This window comes from Xiphophorus hellerii, chromosome 7 (genome assembly GCF_003331165.1).
Source record: "Xiphophorus hellerii strain 12219 chromosome 7, Xiphophorus_hellerii-4.1, whole genome shotgun sequence".
NCBI lineage: Eukaryota > Metazoa > Chordata > Actinopteri > Cyprinodontiformes > Poeciliidae > Xiphophorus > Xiphophorus hellerii.
In genome coordinates, this window is record NC_045678.1 from 12,516,098 (window position 1) to 12,536,831 (window position 20,734).

At 37.3% G+C, this 20,734-nt stretch overlaps 3 protein-coding genes across 5 annotated transcripts in view; 2 read left to right on the forward strand and 1 right to left on the reverse strand.

The window, feature by feature from the left end:
* mgat4a (alpha-1,3-mannosyl-glycoprotein 4-beta-N-acetylglucosaminyltransferase A) overlaps positions 1-11,441 on the forward strand; it is a 34,150-nt gene extending 22,709 nt beyond the window's left edge. The window contains exons 7-16 of the mRNA XM_032567561.1: positions 1,884-1,959; positions 3,505-3,619; positions 4,551-4,681; positions 4,781-4,888; positions 4,985-5,059; positions 5,162-5,280; positions 6,527-6,605; positions 6,932-6,992; positions 8,225-8,337; positions 8,457-11,441. Of these exons, the coding sequence (XP_032423452.1) occupies positions 1,884-1,959; positions 3,505-3,619; positions 4,551-4,681; positions 4,781-4,888; positions 4,985-5,059; positions 5,162-5,280; positions 6,527-6,605; positions 6,932-6,992; positions 8,225-8,337; positions 8,457-8,483 (904 nt within the window). The 3' untranslated portion in view covers positions 8,484-11,441. The remainder of the gene's footprint in view (positions 1-1,883; positions 1,960-3,504; positions 3,620-4,550; positions 4,682-4,780; positions 4,889-4,984; positions 5,060-5,161; positions 5,281-6,526; positions 6,606-6,931; positions 6,993-8,224; positions 8,338-8,456) is intronic.
* Positions 11,442-11,616: 175 nt separating this feature from the next.
* Positions 11,617-14,063, forward strand: coa5 (cytochrome C oxidase assembly factor 5). Its single transcript, XM_032567571.1, has 3 exons — positions 11,617-11,853; positions 13,508-13,591; positions 13,720-14,063. The coding sequence occupies exons 1-3, from the start codon at positions 11,752-11,754 to the stop codon at positions 13,759-13,761; spliced, it is 228 nt and encodes a 75-aa protein (XP_032423462.1). The 5' UTR covers positions 11,617-11,751; the 3' UTR covers positions 13,762-14,063.
* Positions 13,989-20,701, reverse strand: LOC116723041 (inosine-uridine preferring nucleoside hydrolase). Of its 3 annotated transcripts, none has more exons than XM_032567567.1 (7): positions 18,527-20,701; positions 18,093-18,170; positions 17,768-17,955; positions 17,474-17,653; positions 15,637-15,748; positions 14,638-14,774; positions 13,989-14,532 (listed from the first exon to the last, which is right to left on the reverse strand). In XM_032567567.1, exons 3-7 carry the CDS (start codon positions 17,945-17,947, stop codon positions 14,185-14,187), a joined length of 957 nt encoding a protein of 318 aa, XP_032423458.1. In that variant the 5' UTR covers positions 17,948-17,955; positions 18,093-18,170; positions 18,527-20,701; the 3' UTR covers positions 13,989-14,184. The 3 variants fall into 3 exon arrangements, with proteins under 3 accessions (XP_032423458.1, XP_032423459.1, XP_032423457.1); XM_032567568.1 differs by having other exon boundaries at positions 18,486-20,701; XM_032567566.1 differs by lacking the exons at positions 18,093-18,170; positions 18,527-20,701 and having other exon boundaries at positions 17,768-18,085.
* Positions 20,702-20,734: the final 33 nt, after the last annotated feature.

The following is a 20,734-nucleotide window of genomic DNA, read 5'->3' on the forward strand; positions in this document are numbered from 1 at the left end:
TTTTGAGGCATCAGACATCCATTTTTGCAGAAGACGTTAAGTCCATTTTGTTTGCCCAGATCTTCTCTGTTCAGCTCAGAGCTTTTTCACAAAAGTAGTTCAGGTGCTTAACTAGGGTTAATGCTAGAGACAGTTTTTAACTGGATCTGTAAAAGAACTCATTTGCTTTTCTTCCACCTAAGAGCCAAGTTGGAGCTACTTCTTTATAAAAGTTTCATTCGGTTAATATTTGATCCTTCCACTGGGTTTTTGTGAAGGATTACAGTGTATGGAAAATGTTTATGTACACATATTACAGTATTTATCCCTGTATCCCTGCAAGTAGATACCATAATATCCCCAATTTAGCTTATAGTAACTTTTTTTAATCATTGCTTGGGAATGCTTCACAATCAGCTGATCTCTCATCACAACTTTTATTAGTACAACCTGCTGATATTAAAACACCGATATTGTTAATAGACTGAATCAGAAATTTTGTTTTTGTTGTTTATAATCAGCTGTGAGTGTAGTTTTATATTGCACTTTGCTTAAACTCTGGGGAGTCAGTGGAGTTCTCAAGATGACCTGATCAGCCAATCAGGAGATTTTGGTCAATTTTGTTAGTTGGCCAATAAGAAAAACAAATTATCTTATTAAATTGCTACCACGTCCTTTAAACTCGAGTGAAATATATAATGTAAAAAAAGTTATTCTTCTATATAAAACTAGCTCAAGGCCACAGATGTTTTTCCATTGACCCATTTATCTTTTAATTGAGTAAAAAGACTGAGTTTACCACTTAAAATAATATTTAGATTTAACTAATCATGGATTAAATTGAAACCTCTCTGGTTTTTGAGTAGGATGCACGTTAGAGCTTTGATGTTCTAATGAGACAGACCGTTTAAAAAAAAAAAGAAAAGATGAAGACTTGAAGATTTCGAAGACAGCTGTTAAATGTATAAGAGTGGTCAGATCTCTGGTGTTTGTTTTTGTGTACAGCATACATCGACGTTTCTTCTGGTACTTAGTAATAAAACATGATAAAATACTGAGTTAAATTTAGTTTAACCAATTCTCTGATGGAATGTTAAAGAGCTGTGATGAGAATTGCAGAAAAAGTGGAGAGATGAGTCAGGGGAAAACGGAGGGGAGGGAGTATGTGATAGCTTTTAGGTGGCTTGATGGGGCGCTTAGTATTCCACAGGCATTTGTCAAAGTCAGATCAAGGTCATCAGCAGCAGCACTCTGTGTCACTGTCTCTAAGCAGGGCTCCATCTGATCCACCGTGCTTTATCTTCTCTTTGTAGTTGAATTGATTAGAAATCTGTTTACAGTGCAGTGCAGGCTTCTTCTATGTATTCATATAATAGCTTTCAGGAGCGCCGCACTCTGTGTGGGTGTTTTGAGTGCACAGACGTTTCAGATTGCATCTAGATCAACATGATTGTCACATTTTCTGTGTTTGCATCTAAATTAGCTAAGAAAATACTGTGGACTTTCAAAGTTGGAATAAGTGACCATCCCTGCTTACTGGTGTGTTATAAGAAGGCAGGCATGCACATTTATATGTAACAGAGCTTGTGTAGTCAGAAATATGTCTTTGACAGCTCCCACACAGAAATACCTGCAGTCCTCTGTGAGCAATCTTATTCCCAACCGCTACATCATTTGGATCAAACAATTAGTGTGGCAGCTGGGGTTTATAAATTATTCAAGCAGAGTCTGCTCTCGCAACTTTGCACGCATACCTGGAAAAGCACTTTTGCTTTGTACATGTAAAGCAGTCTGTCTGACATGCACTTCACAAATGTAAGACTCCTTAACATTCAGGAGGATGGACTCCGCTATCATGGGTTGATTTTTATGTTTGTGTTTCAATGACTTCTGTTTTTATTTAGATGGCGAACAAAGCAGAATCTGGATTATTCCTTTCTCATGATGTATGCTGTGAGCAAAGGGGTTTATTATGTCCAGGTATGTACTTGAATTTTAATGCAGAAATTTCTTCAATGCTTCTATTAGGAGCTGAATCATTATGTGTGACATAATTCAGAAGAGTCTCAATTTGGTATGTTTGCTGCAGCATGAGTATAAACACAACATACTTAAAATGTATTATCCGAAAAGCAATAAACCTTTGTGTGTAAATATTACATGTCAGTCAAGATAAGTGTATTTATAACTCTGCTACAGTGCCAGCCATTTTACCAGCAACCCTGCTAAAAATGTGTGAAATGTATTTTTTTTAACTTCAGTCGCATAATGAAACATGAAAATTCTACAAAATAGAATCTCAACACAGTTGGAGGGGAAAGAATCCCATGTAAATAAAAATTTATGCCAAAATCCCCTCGGCTAAAATCAACAGTACTCCTGCTTTTAACACTTTTTACTGTGTCCCAAAAAGACACACCTACTTCTCTTTAATTCAGTTGAAAAATACTTTTATGCCAAAGGGAAATTAAATGCTGTCTTAACTCGTATCATCCAAGTAATTTCAAAGAGTGATGACGTTGTGGGGAGGACCGATCTCAGCTAGTGCTCGACCTCCGACTGAAAACTGCTGCTGTATGACAGCCTCATGCCTGTGATGATATGCTAGCAACTCAATATAACAGCTGCAGAGAAGATATCTAACAATAACATGCCCTGAATGACACCATCAGTTGTTAGCAAGCGCTGCTAATCCACCTCATTTGCTTTTGCCACTCCTTTATAAATCTCTGTTTGGCCGTTTGGTTAAAAAGCCTGTCAGAGACACATTGGAGTTGGTGATGTTATCCTTGCTTTTTGCTTAAAAGCTTGCAATGTTAGCAATCTTTTTATATTTACCATCATGATGAAATGGTACATGAAGGGATTTTGTTAAAATATATTTTTATGTTGGATATTTTCCCCCCAATGTGTAAATGTGCATAAATTGAAGATTTTTTTTTCTAAATATCTTGAGCATGAGATATTTGTGTTACTACAAGTAAAAATGTATTTCTTTAAAGGCTAACAAATCTTTAATACATGAGAAACTGTTGTAATCAACAGTAACCTAATGAAGCCAAACAAGAAAGCTGTTTTTATTTCTGAAAATTTAAAAAGGCAGTCATTTTCATTCCCTCGGCACTTAACTAGTGCTTTTTAAGATGGCAGTGATTTTTTCTATTACCATAAATCTCTTGGGCTTCTCCAACTCTTGTAATCTAGGCACGCTGTTTATGATCCTAATGAAGTTAGAAGTGTTGACAGAATTTTTACTGTGTTAAAACGTCCTTTTTCTCTCATCCATTAAATGTCATTTCTATCTGCGCTCAGTGGAAAGAAAAGAGGTATTGTCATGAGAAAATATTTTCAACTGTCTTAGTGTAGCCTGCGACTCTAGTTTAGTATAGTTGTTTCCTAGCTCAGCTCAGACAATGTTGATCATGAAAATAGAAGAGCTCCCCTCCCCATTAAGGATTACCTCACATTAATCTCACACAGTGTTTCTTTTCTGGTATTTTTATCATTCTGTGTTGCTTCTTTTAGCTGGAGGACGACATTGTGGCCAAGCCAAACTATTTTGCCACTATGAAGAACTTCGCCCTGCAGCTGTCCTCTGAGGACTGGATGATCCTGGAGTTCTCCCAGCTTGGCTTCATTGGTATTACCTTCTATCAATCAACCTCAAAACAATTCCCAAACAAATGCAGTGTGGTACAGACTACTTCTGCACTATTATTACTACTATCTATTTTATTTTTAAACTATATGACTTGCATTCTTAAATACCTAGGTTTTTATTAAGTAAATGTTTGCTTATAAAAGCAATATAATGGAGTTTGCAGGTATAACTCATTCTAACAGCACTGCAAAATTACTAAAATTCAAAATGATAAATACTGTCAACCAATAAGATAAGATAAAATTAGTCAATGAAATTATTATTAATTCCTAGAATAAAATGCAGATTTAAATGCACGTAATGACTGTGGATTGATTATTACCCCCAGTCTGAATTCAGACTTCAGTGTTCTTGTTGCATTTCCAACTGAGGACTTGTAAATTCTGACTTCTGATCACAAGAAAACCAACTGTTATACACACTAGCAAATATAATGGCTGCTGGTTTGTTGCATCTCAAGTCTTTTAATAAATGAAAAAAAAGTAGTTGACGTTCCATTGAGTGTTTTTAACAATGAAAATATAATTTGTAAATCCTTAGACCAATATACTGTGTTAGACTGACGATCTGTACAGAACGTACAGACTACACTGTATGAGTCTGAGATGGGCACCAACATGAACTAAAACATCAAACTATCATTGCTGCATGGCTTTCTGTCGAACTGCTGTTAATATTTTGCAAATTATAGTATGGCATTTATTCATTTTTAATTAATTTCTAATCTGTTTTATCTCTTCAGTAATTTGTCAAAGATCTCAATAAAACTCTTATGTTGTATCATGTTGGAGTCTTGTGGCCTCTGTGATTCTTTCAGGGGTTCATCTTGTTTCAAGTAACTGGTAACTTATTATCAACCTTCTCTGAAGGAACAAGAAACATTTCTTGAGTTGTTTTCTCGTTCTTACAGGAAAAATGTTCCAGGCTCCAGATCTGAACCTCATTGTTGAGTTCATCTTTATGTTCTACAAAGAGAAGCCTATCGACTGGCTGCTGGACCATATTCTCTGGGTCAAAGTCTGTAACCCTGAGAAGGATGCGGTATGTCCTGTCAATAATGTACAAACAAGAGATTCAACATTGCGGGGATTAATCTCATCATTATCTCATTTGTTGCTTTGTTTTTTTCTTTCCCTCCAGAAACACTGTGAGCGGCAGAAATCCAGCCTTCGCGTGCGGTTTAGACCCTCGCTCTTCCAGCACGTTGGACTCCATTCTTCTCTTGCTGGAAAGATTCAGAAACTCACAGTGAGTTCTCGTGTCCTGACCGTTGTTGACGTTGAGAGTGAGGGAAATCTGTTTCCTGTATAGAAACAGTGGCTTCCTTTCTGTCTGCGTTTGTAGGATAAGGACTTCCTGAAGCCGCTGCTCCATAAGATGCATGTTAATCCTCCAGCAGAGGTCTCCACTTCCATGAAGGTAACACTCCAGAGGTTTTGTAATATATGCTCTGTATTGTGGTCAGTTAAATCATATTGAAATTAATTTTTTAATAGTAAATGTGTCTTTTGCATCATGCAGGTTTATCAGGGCCACACTCTCGAGAAGACGTACCTTGGAGAAGATTTCTTCTGGGCTATCACACCTACTTCTGGAGACTACATCCTCTTTAAATTTGACAGACCAGTTAGCATAGAAAGGTAAGGAGTAGCAGCACCCTACATATGGCGTATCTTTACCTTACAGGCCAAACATTTTCACACACAGGCACACACAGAGAGCTTTTTTTACCTATTTTTCTTTTCTGTCCTTCAGTAAGTGTGGCTCGGCTTCAGTGAGGATGTAGGGGTGTGTGTGTGTGTGTGCATGTCTCTGGAGGTCAGGGTGAGCTAATGAGAGCGCTCTAAATTCAGCAATCTCAGGCTGCTGCTCTGCAGTGGTGAGGCAGATAGGAAGGAAGATGGAGAAATAGAAGCAGGTTAAAACCAGACTGAGAGGAGAGACAACCAAAACCCTTTGTTCATGTTGAAACGAGGAAAAATAAGGCTGCAGTTGTGAAAATAACATTACAAGTACAATGCCCATACCTACATGTGCCACCGATCTTATCCATCAATCTCATCTACCTCTTCAAAGATCGGAAAATCACTAAACTAGAACTTCCTCTTCCTCTGGTTTTGTACAATGTTTTTTATTTTAATAAAAAAAAAAAATTTGAACATTGAGGGAGTATTTTATCTTCAAAACAAATAAAATTGATATCAGCCAAAATATGAATTTTAAAGATTTGTGATTGGGCAGACAACTGCAGTCAATTCACTCCTAAGTATAACAACTAAAGCCATCCAAATAATGAAAGGAAATTGTTTCAAATGTAATAGGATAAAAAGTTTTTCTTTCTTTAAGGCTATGATCTTGGAACATTGCTGCAATTTTCCTCCAGTTTGTCTCGGATTTTTTTGAAAACTTCAGCTGCCTAAACCAAAGAGAACGTAGCATTCGGAACGTTGAGAAATGTTTTGAACAAGAAATCTAAAAACCACAAGCTTACACATTGTAGGCAGATTGTTTTTACAATGCCTTGCAAAAATATTCGTACTCCATAAACCTTTTTACATGCTGCCGCATTACTGCAACAACCTTGTTTGTATCTTAGTCCATCAAAATTTCAAGGCTTCCACTCAGTCACATTTGGATTTGGACCTGAAGTGAAGATTAAGGACTTTTTATATTTTTATTTGGGATAGAAAAAATAAAAAAAACAATGCATCATTTTACTGTCCTTTACTGCTTTGTGTTTGCTTACTTTTGCAAGGCACTGAATGCCTTAACCACATGTATCCAATTTCATGACATACAAATATTGGTTGGACTGTCTCCCTGTTGAAGCGACTAGTGCTCATCCTTGGATGCAAATGTTAAAATAATGCATTATTTAATTGGCAGGTTCCTGTTTCGCAGCGGAAACCAGGAGCACCCAGGGGACAAGATTGAAAACACCACAGTGGAAATACTACCTTCATTGGTAGGGAAACACCTCCCGCCCCGCCTCACACACACACACACACACCCCCACACACACACACACACACACAGTCCGTCACTGAGAGATGTGCAAAAGACCCTGATTACATTACATTGAGTGGTTGCTCTTTTATATGTAACGTATTGATTTTTGACAGTACTGAGGGTGATGACAAAATCACTGCTTCTGTCACTTCGGTCAGAATATGTAATTTACACATTTATTGTAAAACATTTAACTTATGAGCATGCTAGGTGCTGTTTAAATGGTACGTCAGTGACATTTGAATTTGTCTTTACATTTTGTTTTCTGTCTTTCAATTTTAGGAAAGTGGACTGCAGACCAAAGAGAAGTACAAGCGAACTGAAGATCGCTTTTACAGGATTGGTAAGAGTTTTTAATGTGTTGATTCTATAGTTATTGGTTCCCCAAGTATTCCTTTTAAAGAGAAAGTGCCTGACTTTACAGGTTTGAGAGCTGTTCCACATATTCATCTTTCCTCATTCTTTGCTTCATTTGACTTAAAGACACAATTCCAGATAAAATCCTGGTAGATTTGAACAAACTCTACATGTTTACTGACATAATGGAAGAACAGAAAAGTTTTTCTTTTCCCTGTTATCATTCCCAACAGAAATGAGCCTCCTGGGCTATTATACTTACTGCCAAGACGATCAAGAAGTTGTGGTTTCATAATGAAATGATTCACTAAACTCTGATCAACTTAAAGTATCAATAGTTTTAGTTAAATTGCTTGTAAAGGTTCACTTTAGTTTACCAATATTTCTGCTTGTTAGTAATAATGAGGGAAGGCAAAAAGTTGTAAATGAGTTGGTGGAAACATGTGAACATCATAATGATGATGTGACACCAGGAAGGTCTTAATGTGCAACCAACTATGGAAAGTAACTAGTTACATTTACTCGTGTAGCTGTAATTAAGTACAGTTTACGTGTACTTTGTACTTTTTGAAGACGTGAACTTTTGCTTTTACTTGGGTTTGTTTTGAGATAAGTATTCTACTCTTACACATTTGAAATCTTGTATTAATGAGAAAAAATAAAATAAACCAAAGATTTTGAAAATATGTCTTTAAAAACACACTTAATACCCCACAAATATTTATGTTAACACGTTTTATTTTGGGTTACATTTTTATTTATAAAGGCTGTTTTTTTAACTAAAAACAGTTTCAGACCAATATCTTCTCTTTTATTTTATAAAGTCTACGAGTGGAACATTCTTCTGCACATAAAACTAATTAACTTTTACATACAGTAACATTTTAATGAGGTTTATTTGTATTTGAGTACATTTTAGACTGGTGACTTAAAATTTGTCAAAGTAACTGTACTTTTACATGAATACATTACTTTTATACTCTTTCCACCTTTGTGTACAACATGTGATATGCCTTCTAATTTTCCTCTGCATGTTCTCTTCACAATTTCCTTATTCATTTTTTTGATAATTTGCAAGATAATTGTTCTCTCTGCTCTCATCAGTTTATAACTATGACTCACATTTTGTCGCTGTTTCTTGCATTTTAAGTATTGTTCTCAGCCAGTGAAGATGGCTAAGGTTTAAATGATTTTGTGTGTTCATGTGTGAACACTCAGGTAATTTTGAGAAAGGTGTGGCAGAGGGAGCGGTAGATCCAGCCTTCAACCCTGTTGTTGCCCTTCGGCTTTCCGTTCTGAAAGACTCCGCGGTGTGGGCCATCCTCAGTGAGGTAAGTCACTTGGCCAGGTCACGACATGTTCAACTTTTTTCCAGATGTGGAACCCCTCTTTGTTTGTGCCTACTCAGGCGAATAACTGAATGAAAATCTGGCGTGCTCTCTCATTGCAGATCCACATAAAGAGGGTATCTGGCTGATTGTTCTGCAGGAGACACATGAATCACAGCCCCTGGAGGGCCAAAATCTCCCAGACTGCTAATGCGGGGTCTCTAGTACCTAGCAACCAGCAGAGAAGTGATTAGAGCTTAGAGTTGTCTAAGAAATGCCAGCTCTCTGTCCCCGTTCTTCCTGATTTGCTTTGTTTTTGCTTCTTATTTATCGGTTTCTCCCCTCTCTTTCTCCATGACTCCCACACTCTTGTGAATTGCATTTATTTTTGAGAATGGAAACGCTACTGTCTGCAATCAACGAAGGATGGGTGTGAAGACGTCTGCTTGCAGCAGCTCGGACTCTCAAAGTGACTGTGTTGCTGAGCAGCTTGGAGACCAGTCAGATAGTTGCTGGATGAAAGAGGCCGAATCTTTACAGGTGGAGAGAACCAGTCCACCTGGCCGGTGGTGGAGATGCTGCCAAATCCCTCAATTACTCAATGCTGCCACACCTGGGCGAGTGGGGGCATTGCACTGTCTCTAGTGCCTCAGCGAACTCAGCGATGATTAAGAATGTCTACGTCTCTAAAGGCCAGTTGTTCTCTGTTCCGAGCAGAAATGGTGGAGGTCTACCCTCCAACACGTGACTCTAGATTAATCAACACCAGCCCAAACAAAATCTTTTTTTCTTCACTGCAATCAAACAAATACCGGTCCCGTTGTTACGCTGGTGAGCTTATTGTTCCGTCTGAGTGATATTTGACTGTAGGGCAGCCTAATGATCCATAAAGAAAATCAGCACCTTGACGTCCAATCTTTCTCACCTTTTTGTCTGACATGCTGTTTGACCTTGAGGTCAGTTTATAGTCGACTAACTTGGACATTAGCCTGGCTAAATTTCCCTGAAGAGATATATTGTTATACTGATATTATTATTATTATTATTATTACTACAGCTATGACGATCTATGAAGTTGACTTAATTTATTGGAAATAAATCTTTAATTTGTACAAGAGGTAAAATATATTTTTATTCTAAGAGATGTTTACGGTAGTTACGAGTCTGTTTTTATGTAATTTTTTTCTTTTTAATCTGAATTGCTTCTGTGCATCCTTATATTCAGGCATACATTCACCTCGTTGCAAAGTCCTGAATCGCATTAATTTGAATTGCATAGAAACCTGTTTGCAGGGTTCCTACACATTAAGGAAACTTTTAATTCGCACTCCATGCTTTGTAACAAACGTGTTGACTTGTGTAAAATTAGTTTCCTAGAATCTTCTGTGCTCCACTTTCAAGAACGTAAAAATCGGACGTTTTGAAAACACAATCACAAAAACAATCAGTCGCAACCTTTTAAGATATTGAGATAATGATGTGCTATGAACCTTTATTTTAATAATTTATCAGGCTAGAATGGGAAAACCAAGAAGATGATCTTGAAGTCTTGGTTTTGCTCTGTAACGTAACGTCTTGCTTTAAGCTATGGAGTCTGTTATATCGAAATGTAACTGTCATGACAAAATAAGCTTGAGGATTTTATCTCACTATAATGAAACGATGATGCAAGTAGTGCATGTGAAAACACCCAAACCATTTTAGTTATACCAACAAAACAAAAACTTAATTTGAGATTTCAATTTCTGAAGATAAAGTGATAAAAAATTATCAAAACAAAATGATCAGTATGAAGAGTTAAAAGCTGTAGTGCTTGTTATCCTGAGATGATGAAACTCGAAACTCAACTTGCCTGATATCTTGATATCATAAAATAAGCTGTAAAAGTATCATGATTTTAATACTGCAACTAGCTAAATGTACAGAGAATTTAGCTATCACAATAAAATCGAGTTGGTTGGTTAGGCTATTAGAAAGCTGATGTAGAACATGTGGAATATTGAAATATGTGAAGTGTAGGAACCCTGTTGTAGATATGGGTCTAAAATAGGAAAAATGTGCCTTATAACACAGTTATTTTAAAAATTGCCCCAAAATCTTTATAATTCGTTCCCTCTTGGTTTCTTCCCTAGAAATACATTGTATGTTAATATTTAATCTTTGACATCAGTATAAACTGATGTCAAAGATGATCTTACTGCTGTCCAAAATGAGTGAAAGACGTAGTTATATTAGCTCAATCTCTGACATAGCGATATTTGCACTGCTTTATTGTTTTTTGTTTTGTACTTTTTTTGTTTAAATCGCACTGTCCTCATTGTACCTCACTTTTCACCTCCACGCATCTTTTTAACAAATTCAACCATTTATTTTGTCAATTTTTATTGGACAGGACATGACTACTGATCATTAGAGTGCACTTCTGATTGTACATACTACATCTAAAATATATATTCTATCACTTTTTTTCCCGTTTGAAGTAGTTTCTTTCTACATTTTCATGTTTTGTGGCCAATTATCTCAGTGGAAACTATTTGTAAGTAAAACTTGACTGATCTTTTCTATTAGTGATTGTTGTTTTCATTGCAAAGGGGGTTAGTGAAGTGCCTTTAGGTGGGATTGTTTTCTAATGACTCTAATTTCTGGCTTATGCTTGTTTGCATTCATGACATGTACGGTAATTTGCAAACATTTTGTTTAGATCTAAATGGGTTTTAACCCAATCGAAGTATGTGCTCCGTCCAGTCTCTCTGGTTCATCTTTTAATTTGGAAAGCTGAGCACAGTAATGTTTGAAAATGACATTTTCCTCCTTCCACGATGTTTCCTCTGCTTTCATAAACAAAAAAATGAGCACATGTAAGGGAAGAATTGTCATGTGATCTTCGGGATTTTCCCCGCTCCTTTATAAGGAAGAGGGACAGGAAATGAAAACAAAAACAAAAACACACACACACAAAGGACATTCACCCAATCACCTCCAATGCTCATCAGTTTATGTGCCTTCATCGTGTTCATGCGTTTGCCTGACTTTGGTGATATTTTTGGCATCAATTTTCCATGAACGTAAATTTTAAATAAACAACTGTTCTGGTTAGAAGTAATGATCATATTTTGTGTTGTGATTTTGTTCTTCTCTCATCACTCATCCCAACCGCATTGCCAGGTTTTATTTAAAACGCTAACATCCACACACACGGCCAGAAATTCACCTGAACGTCACATGATTTGAATACATGGCAATAAAAACTACAAACGTTCCCAGCATGCACACGCACTTCCGTCTTCCCGTCATGCCTTTCATAATCATGGCGGCTGACAGTATCTCATAACATTTACATGTCGCCGCTGTTTACGCGTGAATTGTTGCAGCTCTTGGTTTGTAAGCGTGTTTTCTTGTTTGCGTGACTTCTGAAAAATGCCTAAATATTACGAAGATAAAGAGGAGGACACCAGAGCCTGCGCTGGCATCAGAGAGGACTTCAAGGCTTGTCTCCTTCAGCATGACTGCGTAGTGAAGGTAAGGTGGTGCACACTTCAGGTACAAATGGAAAATAAAAACTATTTACACCGGAGAGGCCATTAAATAAGACCACACAGCTGAATCCAAACACGCTCGTTACGGGCTCTTTAATTTATGTAACATTTTAATGAGAATAGTTGCTCTATTTAGCAGTGATGTAGTTAAAAATGTCATATTTTTAAACCAAATGTCTAGGTAAAAATATTTCAGGTTTACTAGCTTAACTTTGCATGCGGCTGTGCAACAAATTCTAAATTGTAGCGAAAATGTTTGTAGCCCCCCAAACAGAAACGATTATTTTACAGGATAATTGTTCTGACTAATATTTTGATTAAATAGTCGCTTTCCAGCGACGGTACAGCTACACGGCCAATGCTAAACTCTGAGTTGATGTTTACTTTTCCAAGCAAAGTAATTAAAAATGTGAATTTCGTATTAAAAGACAAAATATCCAATTTAAAAACGAGGTTAAAAAGAATTTTTAATTGTTTTTAAATCCAATACAGTTTTATTTATAACGCACTTTAAAGCGTTATAAATAAAAACGGTTTTAAAGGCCCGAACATAATAATGATAAAACAAAACAAAACAAAAAAAACCCATCAAAATGTAATAATTAAAAATATAACATTGGACACAAGAGTTAGAAAAAAAAATAGAAATCAAAAGCAGAAAAAAGATCTAGCAATAAGTGACATAATGGAAACATAAGCTCACTTCTAAAAATAAAAGACCTGGTCTTTGCAGATTACGATTTAACTAAACTCCAAGGGTTGTTCAGTGCCGTGGAGAATTTCTTTTGTATCCATCCCCTGACTTATACTTTTCAATATAGTTTCCTCTGATATGCTGGGAGTGTTGTTTTGTCTTTATGTTGTGATGGCAGGCAGGAATACTGATTAATCAGTGGCTGGACCGTCCAGAAACAAGTGTTTCTAAACTAGAATCACTTGTTCTCAGGCGACCTCCATTCCCTTCATTTTATAGCTAATAGCTACCAATTGGCTGGACCTCTGTTGAATTAGGTCAGTCACTTTACAAAGGGTCAATGTTTATGCAGTCACTTATTTTATGTTGCATAGTTTTACTTAATTGTCCTAATTTTGTAGAAATAAGTCTTCACTGTGATATAAAAGGCTTTTTTTTTGTATTTTCTTTTTGTCACAAAAGCCTAATTATATTGATCAAGATTGATTTGTAAAAGCAATAAAAAGGGAAAGCATCAAAGGGAGTGGATACTTTTTATAGATGCTATTCATTCACTCTGGTCTTAAAAAAGAAAAGTCAACTGGTACGTTGATGTAAAGTTTAGTAACTTACAACAAAAGTGACATAACCTCTTTTTATTGTTCATTACTGATTTCTGATCAGAACATTTGTACCAGGAACCTTTCCAAACAAGAAAAAAAATGTAACTCTTCAGGGTCACATATAGCAACATCTCCTATTTAAAACAATTAAAATAAGTTTCTTTGATGCCACAAATTTAATGTATTTGATAGAGAAAATACGTAAGTCGTAAATGCATTAAAGAAGAAATACTTGTCATAATTTCAAATCAAAGCCTAAAACTTAATCAGTGGCCTTTCTAAAAGCTCTTGTGACTCTCAGTATACATCGGTGAGTTTTAAAGTGTCCCCGTGTCTCCCAGGAGGGAAAGCTGCCCAGTGAGTGCCTGAAGGAAGGCCACTGCAAAGCGCTGCAGACGTCATTCTTTGAGTGCAAGAGGTCCATGGTGAGTCAGTCAGCTGTAGTCACTCAGTTACTGTACGACGCTGTTTGGTACAAGGCCTTTAATGATAAACACTAAAGGCCTTTAATGTTTAACGAAAATAACCAACTTTAAACATCTTCTATCCGCAGCTGGACACAAGGTCGCGATTCAGAGGGAGGAAGGGATACTGAGGAACCAACTGATGTTTCGTTGTGACGAGACTGAACAGTTTGTATGCTTGTGTTGACTGATATCAATGCAGCAACGTGTGTGATGCTGCACCTTCAGCATTATGAACACCTCATCTGAAGTACAGGTGGGGAAGAGTAGCAACAAACTACAGGATGTGAAAGAACCCACAGCAGGATTAATGATCTTTAACGTGGGGAAAGACGGGAGCTCTCATTGGTTGTTCTCCTTCCGTGTTAGAACATTTTATTTTGTTATTTTGAATGAAAATCATCAACTTCAATAAATAATGACCAAAGTCAAAGTTTTGTCTGTTTAAAGTGGAGTCATTTCATTGTTGAGGTAACTGGGTTTTACAATACAAAAACTAAGTGAACCACAAAACGTGGAGAACAGCACCGACCTTCAGTATTAAGTTAAGACTCTCATTTCAGAGCCGCCATCATCATCTCCCTGAACTTCTCCATGTCTACCTTTTTTATGATAAAAACTTTGTGCGTCTTGTCCAGTAAGCCCAGAGTGTCCACTACCATCATCCCTCTGGTGTGCGTGCCCACCAGCTCCACGCTAACTGGGAACTGGTCGCTCTCTGTGACGAAGGAGTCGTCCACAGCGGCCGCCATGGCGTACGAGTCGCAGGAAATCAGGCCTGACCCCGCGATGAACTCTTTCTCGAAGCGTTCGGTTTTCGACGCCTCGATGCTGTGGCTGAAGATCTTCGCCATGAAGCGAGCTTTGTGGCTGTTCTGCGCCAGCCAGGCGTCGCAAAAGTCCTGAGGAAACGAAAACGTTCAGCAGCTGCAGTGTTTACTGTGGATAAATGATGATAATGAGTCGCATTCATCCACATATGACAAAATATGGAAATGAGAGGTTACCCAAGGCAACTTGTTGTAGCAGGTGAACTCCCAGCAGGCCAAGTAGGTTGGACACTGGTAATCATTCAGCACGATGTATGCAGCTTCTGGATCAGCAGTGAAGTTGAACTCGCCACACACCGAGGTGTTTCCTCGGGCTGCAGAACAGAACCACAAAACAGAAGTCGGTTTAGACCAGAGCGCTGCAACTTTTGATTCATTTTTGTCTGCAGTCCAACAAGGTGAAACACGTTTAGAGCTGCAAATATTGCATAACATTTTGTAAAAAAATAACCCATAATATTGATAAATGTCTACTATAGGAAATGTGGTTTATTAAGAACCACCATTTCATTTAATCTAAAAGAAGAAGGATGGATTTTCTCCAATAGGACTTTGCAATTTGTGGAAAATGATGTAAAAAAAAAAAATTCCCTGTCCTTTTCAACTAAATGACTAGTGACAAGAAATATATCTTAAATACTATAAACAACAAAAGTTTCCACATTTTGGATGTGATGTACAAACTTTTTGTTGCGAGGGACAAAATGGCAAAGTCAAAAGTACTCACAACCCACAAAATACTATTTTTAAAACTAAAATCACAAAATGTTATTGTGAATTTTTTTAGTAGCTCAACAATGAATTAAACGTGTAGTGTTTTAATTAATAAAATAAAGCAGTCCGATTTTCTGTAGGAAGAAGATGTGTAAATAATTGCATATCCAAAACTTTAAAAGGATTTTGCCTGTTTGCCTTATTAAGAGAAAGTCATCCAGTTTGCAAATTCTTCTGGGCTTGATTATTAAAAAAATGCAAAAAATGTAGCCTATTAGCAATAAAACCAGAATTTGTGTCACTCTTACTTTGAAAATGCTTGCTGTATTAAACCAAATGTAACCCCTAAAAGCATATTTGTCAGTAAACCTTTGAGTAAAAATAAAAGTCAGTGACTTTATACTAATATGCTGCGACAAAAGTCGACTCCTTCAAACTAGCAACAATCAGTGTTTCACTCACACTCGGTGTTCCCTCCCATGATGTAGAGTCCTTTGAGTTTGGCCGGCAAAGACGGATCCATCCTCACAGCCAGAGCCAGGTTGGTGAGGGGCGCAGTGGCAACCAGTAACACCTGAGAGATGTAAAGTACGTGAACAAATAAGGACACCCTATGAAAACCTGTTTTTTTTATTTCGTTTGCTTTTTACATAAACACATGGATATTTTAAAACAATTCATGCAATACTGATACATGTAAGTATGGACGTTTTAAAAATATATGTAATAGTAAAAAAAAATGCTATTTCTGGTGTGGAACAAATGCGGACACTTCTACGTCTGTTCCTGCTTAATATTGTGAAAGTAACATTTAGCATAATGAGAATTTTGTTAGTAATTTCTGCAAGTTTAGACCTGATATGTTTAGTTTGACTTTAGCAGTATCTAAGTCTATTAAGGGATCTGCAGCAGACTCGAAACATTTGGAAAACACTAAAAGACGTGTACAAATGATGGACATTCAAAACAGCTGCCCAATAACTCAGCCCTGGAAATCTACACGAGTTCAAACCGGTGACGATGCTCAAGATGTTCCCAAATCTCTAAAATGTCATTAGGAGACCTAAAGACCAGAAAGACATATCTTACGTTTTCGCTTTCTTTTCCAAAATCAAAGAAAAAAGACAAGATTAAACACTGATATGTAAACATTTCCTTATAAAGAATTTAATATTTAATCATGTGCCCTCATTTCATCACATAATACAGAGTACAGTTGCTCATAAGACTACAGTACATGATGCCATCTTTGTGACTTTAGCTATGTATTTTACATAGCATTAGCATTCACATTTTAACTAAAGTGTTCCCTTTTAGCTTTATTTGAAGAGTGTTTTTTTTTTAGTACCAAGCAGGCAGAATTTTAATATAGATTCTTCTAAAATTCATACTAATCACCAAATCCGTTTTATGTACTCTGTCTTTTCTGCAGCTTAAATCTTTAATTTCTGCTTCTTGAACTATTACCCATTAATAAGCATGCTCAGATCTGCTGAGTTTGTTACTGAAATCCTTCCTAAATTTTCTCAGGAAATAATCCTGCAGTAAGTCGTCACACAAGCCCAGCTAAAGTATTCACACACTGTAAACTTTTTCACTTTTTTTTTTCTTTACATAAAAACCACAGACTTCAGACTTCAGGTTGGATGGAGAACATCTATGACAATCAATCTTTAAGTCATGCCCCAGATTCTCAGCTGATTTTTTTGTCTGGTCTTTGACTGGGCCATTCTAACACATGAATATGCATTGACATGAGCCACTCCAATGCAGCTCTGGCGGTATGTTTAGGGTCGTTGTCCGGTGTTCACTCATCGTCATACCAACTCAAACCAGCTTCTCTGCTTCTGCTGAAATAAGCATCCATCCCCATGGCATGACTCTGCCACCACCACAATGTTTCACAGTGAGGATGGTGCGTTCAGGGCACTGCACTGAGATGGTTTTCTGCCTCACATGGTGATTTGTGGCATACAAAGTTCAGTTTCAGTCTCATATAACCGGAGCACCTTCTGCAACGTTTGCATATAGTTAGGCTCTACCTAAGATAGATAGGACTTCAAACTATCTTAGGTAGAGCCTAACTATCTTTAGTTGCTTCTCAGATTAATGCTTTCCCTGCCAGGACAGACTCAGGGAACACAATTAACAGTTCAAAGCTATCAATCTTGTTTTCTCTGTTTCTTCATAATGCTGTTTGCTCCCTGAAGTTCTTTAGCACACACATTGACCATGATTTGTATACACAAGGAAACGATCAAACGTATCCTGTAGATCTGACAGTCCCTCCGTCTCTCACCTCTCCTGGGTTTTTGTTAACAATCCTGACTATGGCCGACACGGCGCTCTCCTTCTGAAGCTGGTCCAGACCTGGAGCGTCGGGGTCAGGAGCGTCGCCCAGCCCGTCCTTCCCATGAAAGGATCCCGCATTTAGTCTTTTCCCAAGGATAGGCTTGTCAGCGCCTTTAAAGACTGGAATCTGGCCCAAACAACATCAGTGAGAACTCGGTATGATGCAAAGAGAACAACTTCAAAACGTTCCAATATGTAACAGCACTAAACAGAGATAATGAGTGTAACTACTTTGACCCACCTCCAGCTTATCGCAGGCTTGGAGAACCCGCAGAACGTTCTTGCACACGTTCTCCACCGCGGTGTTCCCGTGCACGCAGGTGATGCCCAGGATCTCCACATTGGGGGCGGCCAGCGCCAGCATGATGGCCTGAGCGTCATCCACGCCACAGTCCACGTCCACCAGCAGCTTCTTCATCATCCTGAACCCTGCAAGAGCACACATTCATGTCTGACTCAGAAACAATCACCTTAAATGTTTCATTTTCAATACAGTCTGAATGTAAACTGGACTTCTGAAACATCTAATTAGATCCTCACAAATGATCTGAAACATTGGCACGTACCTGGAACTTGATGTAGGAAGTATGAAGCGGTTGAAGTTCCTGACTAAATGTAGCCAGGGACAGTCGGCTGAAAACAACCTTTGAGCGGAAAACCAGCTGAATCATGAGCAGGTTGTACATGACGAAAGTTACAAAACAGGAGGCCAGACATTAATTAATCATTTACTCAACAGTAGCAGACTGTTTGTTACGTGGACTGTAAATAAACACAATGTGCTTTAGAGGTAAATCTGGAGAACTCAGATGACAGCCTTCAAAATCGCTGGTACAGATTCAGTGTTTTTAAATATAGTCTATACATCAGCACACTTTAAAAAAAAAGACAAACCCTGATTCCTAGAAAGAAGCTGAAATAAGGGGCAAAGGTCACTTTGCGTGATCTCTGTTCAGTACCTGCACACGCCCAGAAATGTCCCAAGTCTGAGATCTCCTACCTTCAAGTTAAGGGTCAGTTCTGTATCGTCTCAGCCGTAGACTGCAGCTCCAGCTGGGATGTTTCTGAATATCACTCACAACGTCACTGCGACTGCCACACCACAAAACACTGAAAGATTTTGCTTCTTCCTCTCAGAATAATTTAGGTTCCTTTTGGGAAATTCTCAGCAGGCTGCCATGCGCTTTTTGTTAAGTACAGATAATTTACAGAAGAAGCTTTCTAAATAGAAATCATAAGACGCTTTATAATAAAAAAGAATGTTTGAAAATACTCCCATTTCTTCTTTTCTTGTATTTGTGCTGACGTAGAATTCACTCAGTGCTGCTAAAACCTATTTCTCCCCCCATATTTCTTCTGTTTTTTTTTTGCAACATTAACATGTTTCAGATCCTGTACAAATGTCACCATAAAACATACGTAGTCTGAGCTCATAAAAAAAAAAATCATTCATTGAGGGAAAAAAAAATCAGCTGCCAACACCGACCTGACCTTATGTGAATTAATCCGTTAACCTAGTTACATGTTGAGCTGCTGAGCAGCAGCAACTGCAGGAGGAGAGATTTTAGCCCACTCTTCTATGCAGTAATGTTTACTTTTAGCCATATTAGAGTTTCTTTTAGCATGTGCAGCCTGTTTAAAAATCTAAATTGGATTGTTACATTTTTTTCTCCATTTGTGGCTTTAGAAATGACTCTATCCACTTTTCCAGACTGATGGTTGTCGATGACTTAATTCTCATCTGATTTTGAATTTCTTTAGATTGGGCAGGTTTTAATCAAGCGATTCTACAGATCAGCCAATGTGTGGTTCAGCTCAGCTTTCCAAAAATGTGGACAACTCATTTAATAATGGCAGTAATTACTTTCCATATAAAGCTTAGGTTGGTTTGGATAGCTCGTTTCCCTGTCCTCATTTGAAAACAGATTTTTGTATTTACTTTTCTTTGTTCAATATAAACATCTGTTTTGTGAACAGAAAGATTTTAATGTCAGTATAAATATGTAGAGGTGACAAATACCTTTTCACATACTCTAGATATCACAATGGCGGTGGAAATGACTCAAGAATCAACTAAAAAGTTGAAAGGCTGAGATTTACTGACAACAAATTAAACGAAAACTGGCTGATGAATTTAAATAAAAATCAACTACTTAAAAACTATTAATGTTAAAGACAGACAATAAAACAAAGAATAATTGTGCCAAAAAAGAAAGAAAACAAAACTATCTTAGCCTTTCTAAATGAGATTTTTTTTTTTTTGCCATAACACAGAAAACTACCCTAATATGGATTAGATATGTTTAAAATCTCTCATCTGAAGGGAAACCATTAAATCACATTTCACTCTGACAAAAGAGGGGTTCTTGTCGTTCTTCCCATTTAAAATAAAAGTCTCTGCATACTTTTTATTAAAAGTTTCACATACAACACGGGAGACATTTTGGATAGTTTATCGACGGGGACAAAAGAGCTGGACCGGAGATTACAGAAAACGTTTGAAACGACAAAAACATACATTTTAATTTGATTCCACATTTGTAGAGTAGACTGGTTCGCTAAAGTACAAAGGTTGCTCTCATGTCAAATGTAGCTTGCCATCTACTATTTTAGTGTCGGATGTGCGGCCATGATGTTTTTGGCCGTACTCTACACAAGGGGGATTCACTCTGCCTTGAAACGGCTGCTGGGCGTAAATGAGTATTTATGTTTAAATCAGATCAGAGGCACAAAGAAGCTTGTTTAAATGATCATTTTTTGATTTCTGTTAATTTACAACATTTAAACCTTAAAATGTTTCAGCATTTATTACACACAAGAAAAATCTAATGCCATCTTTGATTTATTATTTTCTTTTTAAAGTGGAGTTTCTTGTCCAATTGGAAAAGAAGTGCAAAGCCTACAAAAGTCTTTAAAAAAATAAAAATAAAAAAATACGAGCGATGAACTTTGAACCTCTTAGAACTTATGCAAAAGCTTGGTCTCTCTAGAAAGTTAACACTTCATGTTTAACCACAACGGTCAAACCTTTGACAGTTTCTACAGTTGGAGCACAGAAATCATATTTCACCCTCCATACAAAAACATTTTTTTTTTTCTTTTTTTTCTCCGAAGAGTTTTTGTGGCGCTAGTGGCTCGTATTTTTTTAGACAGTAGGCAGACAGGAAGGAGGGTGAGGAGAGGGGGGAAGACATGCGGTAAAGGTCAT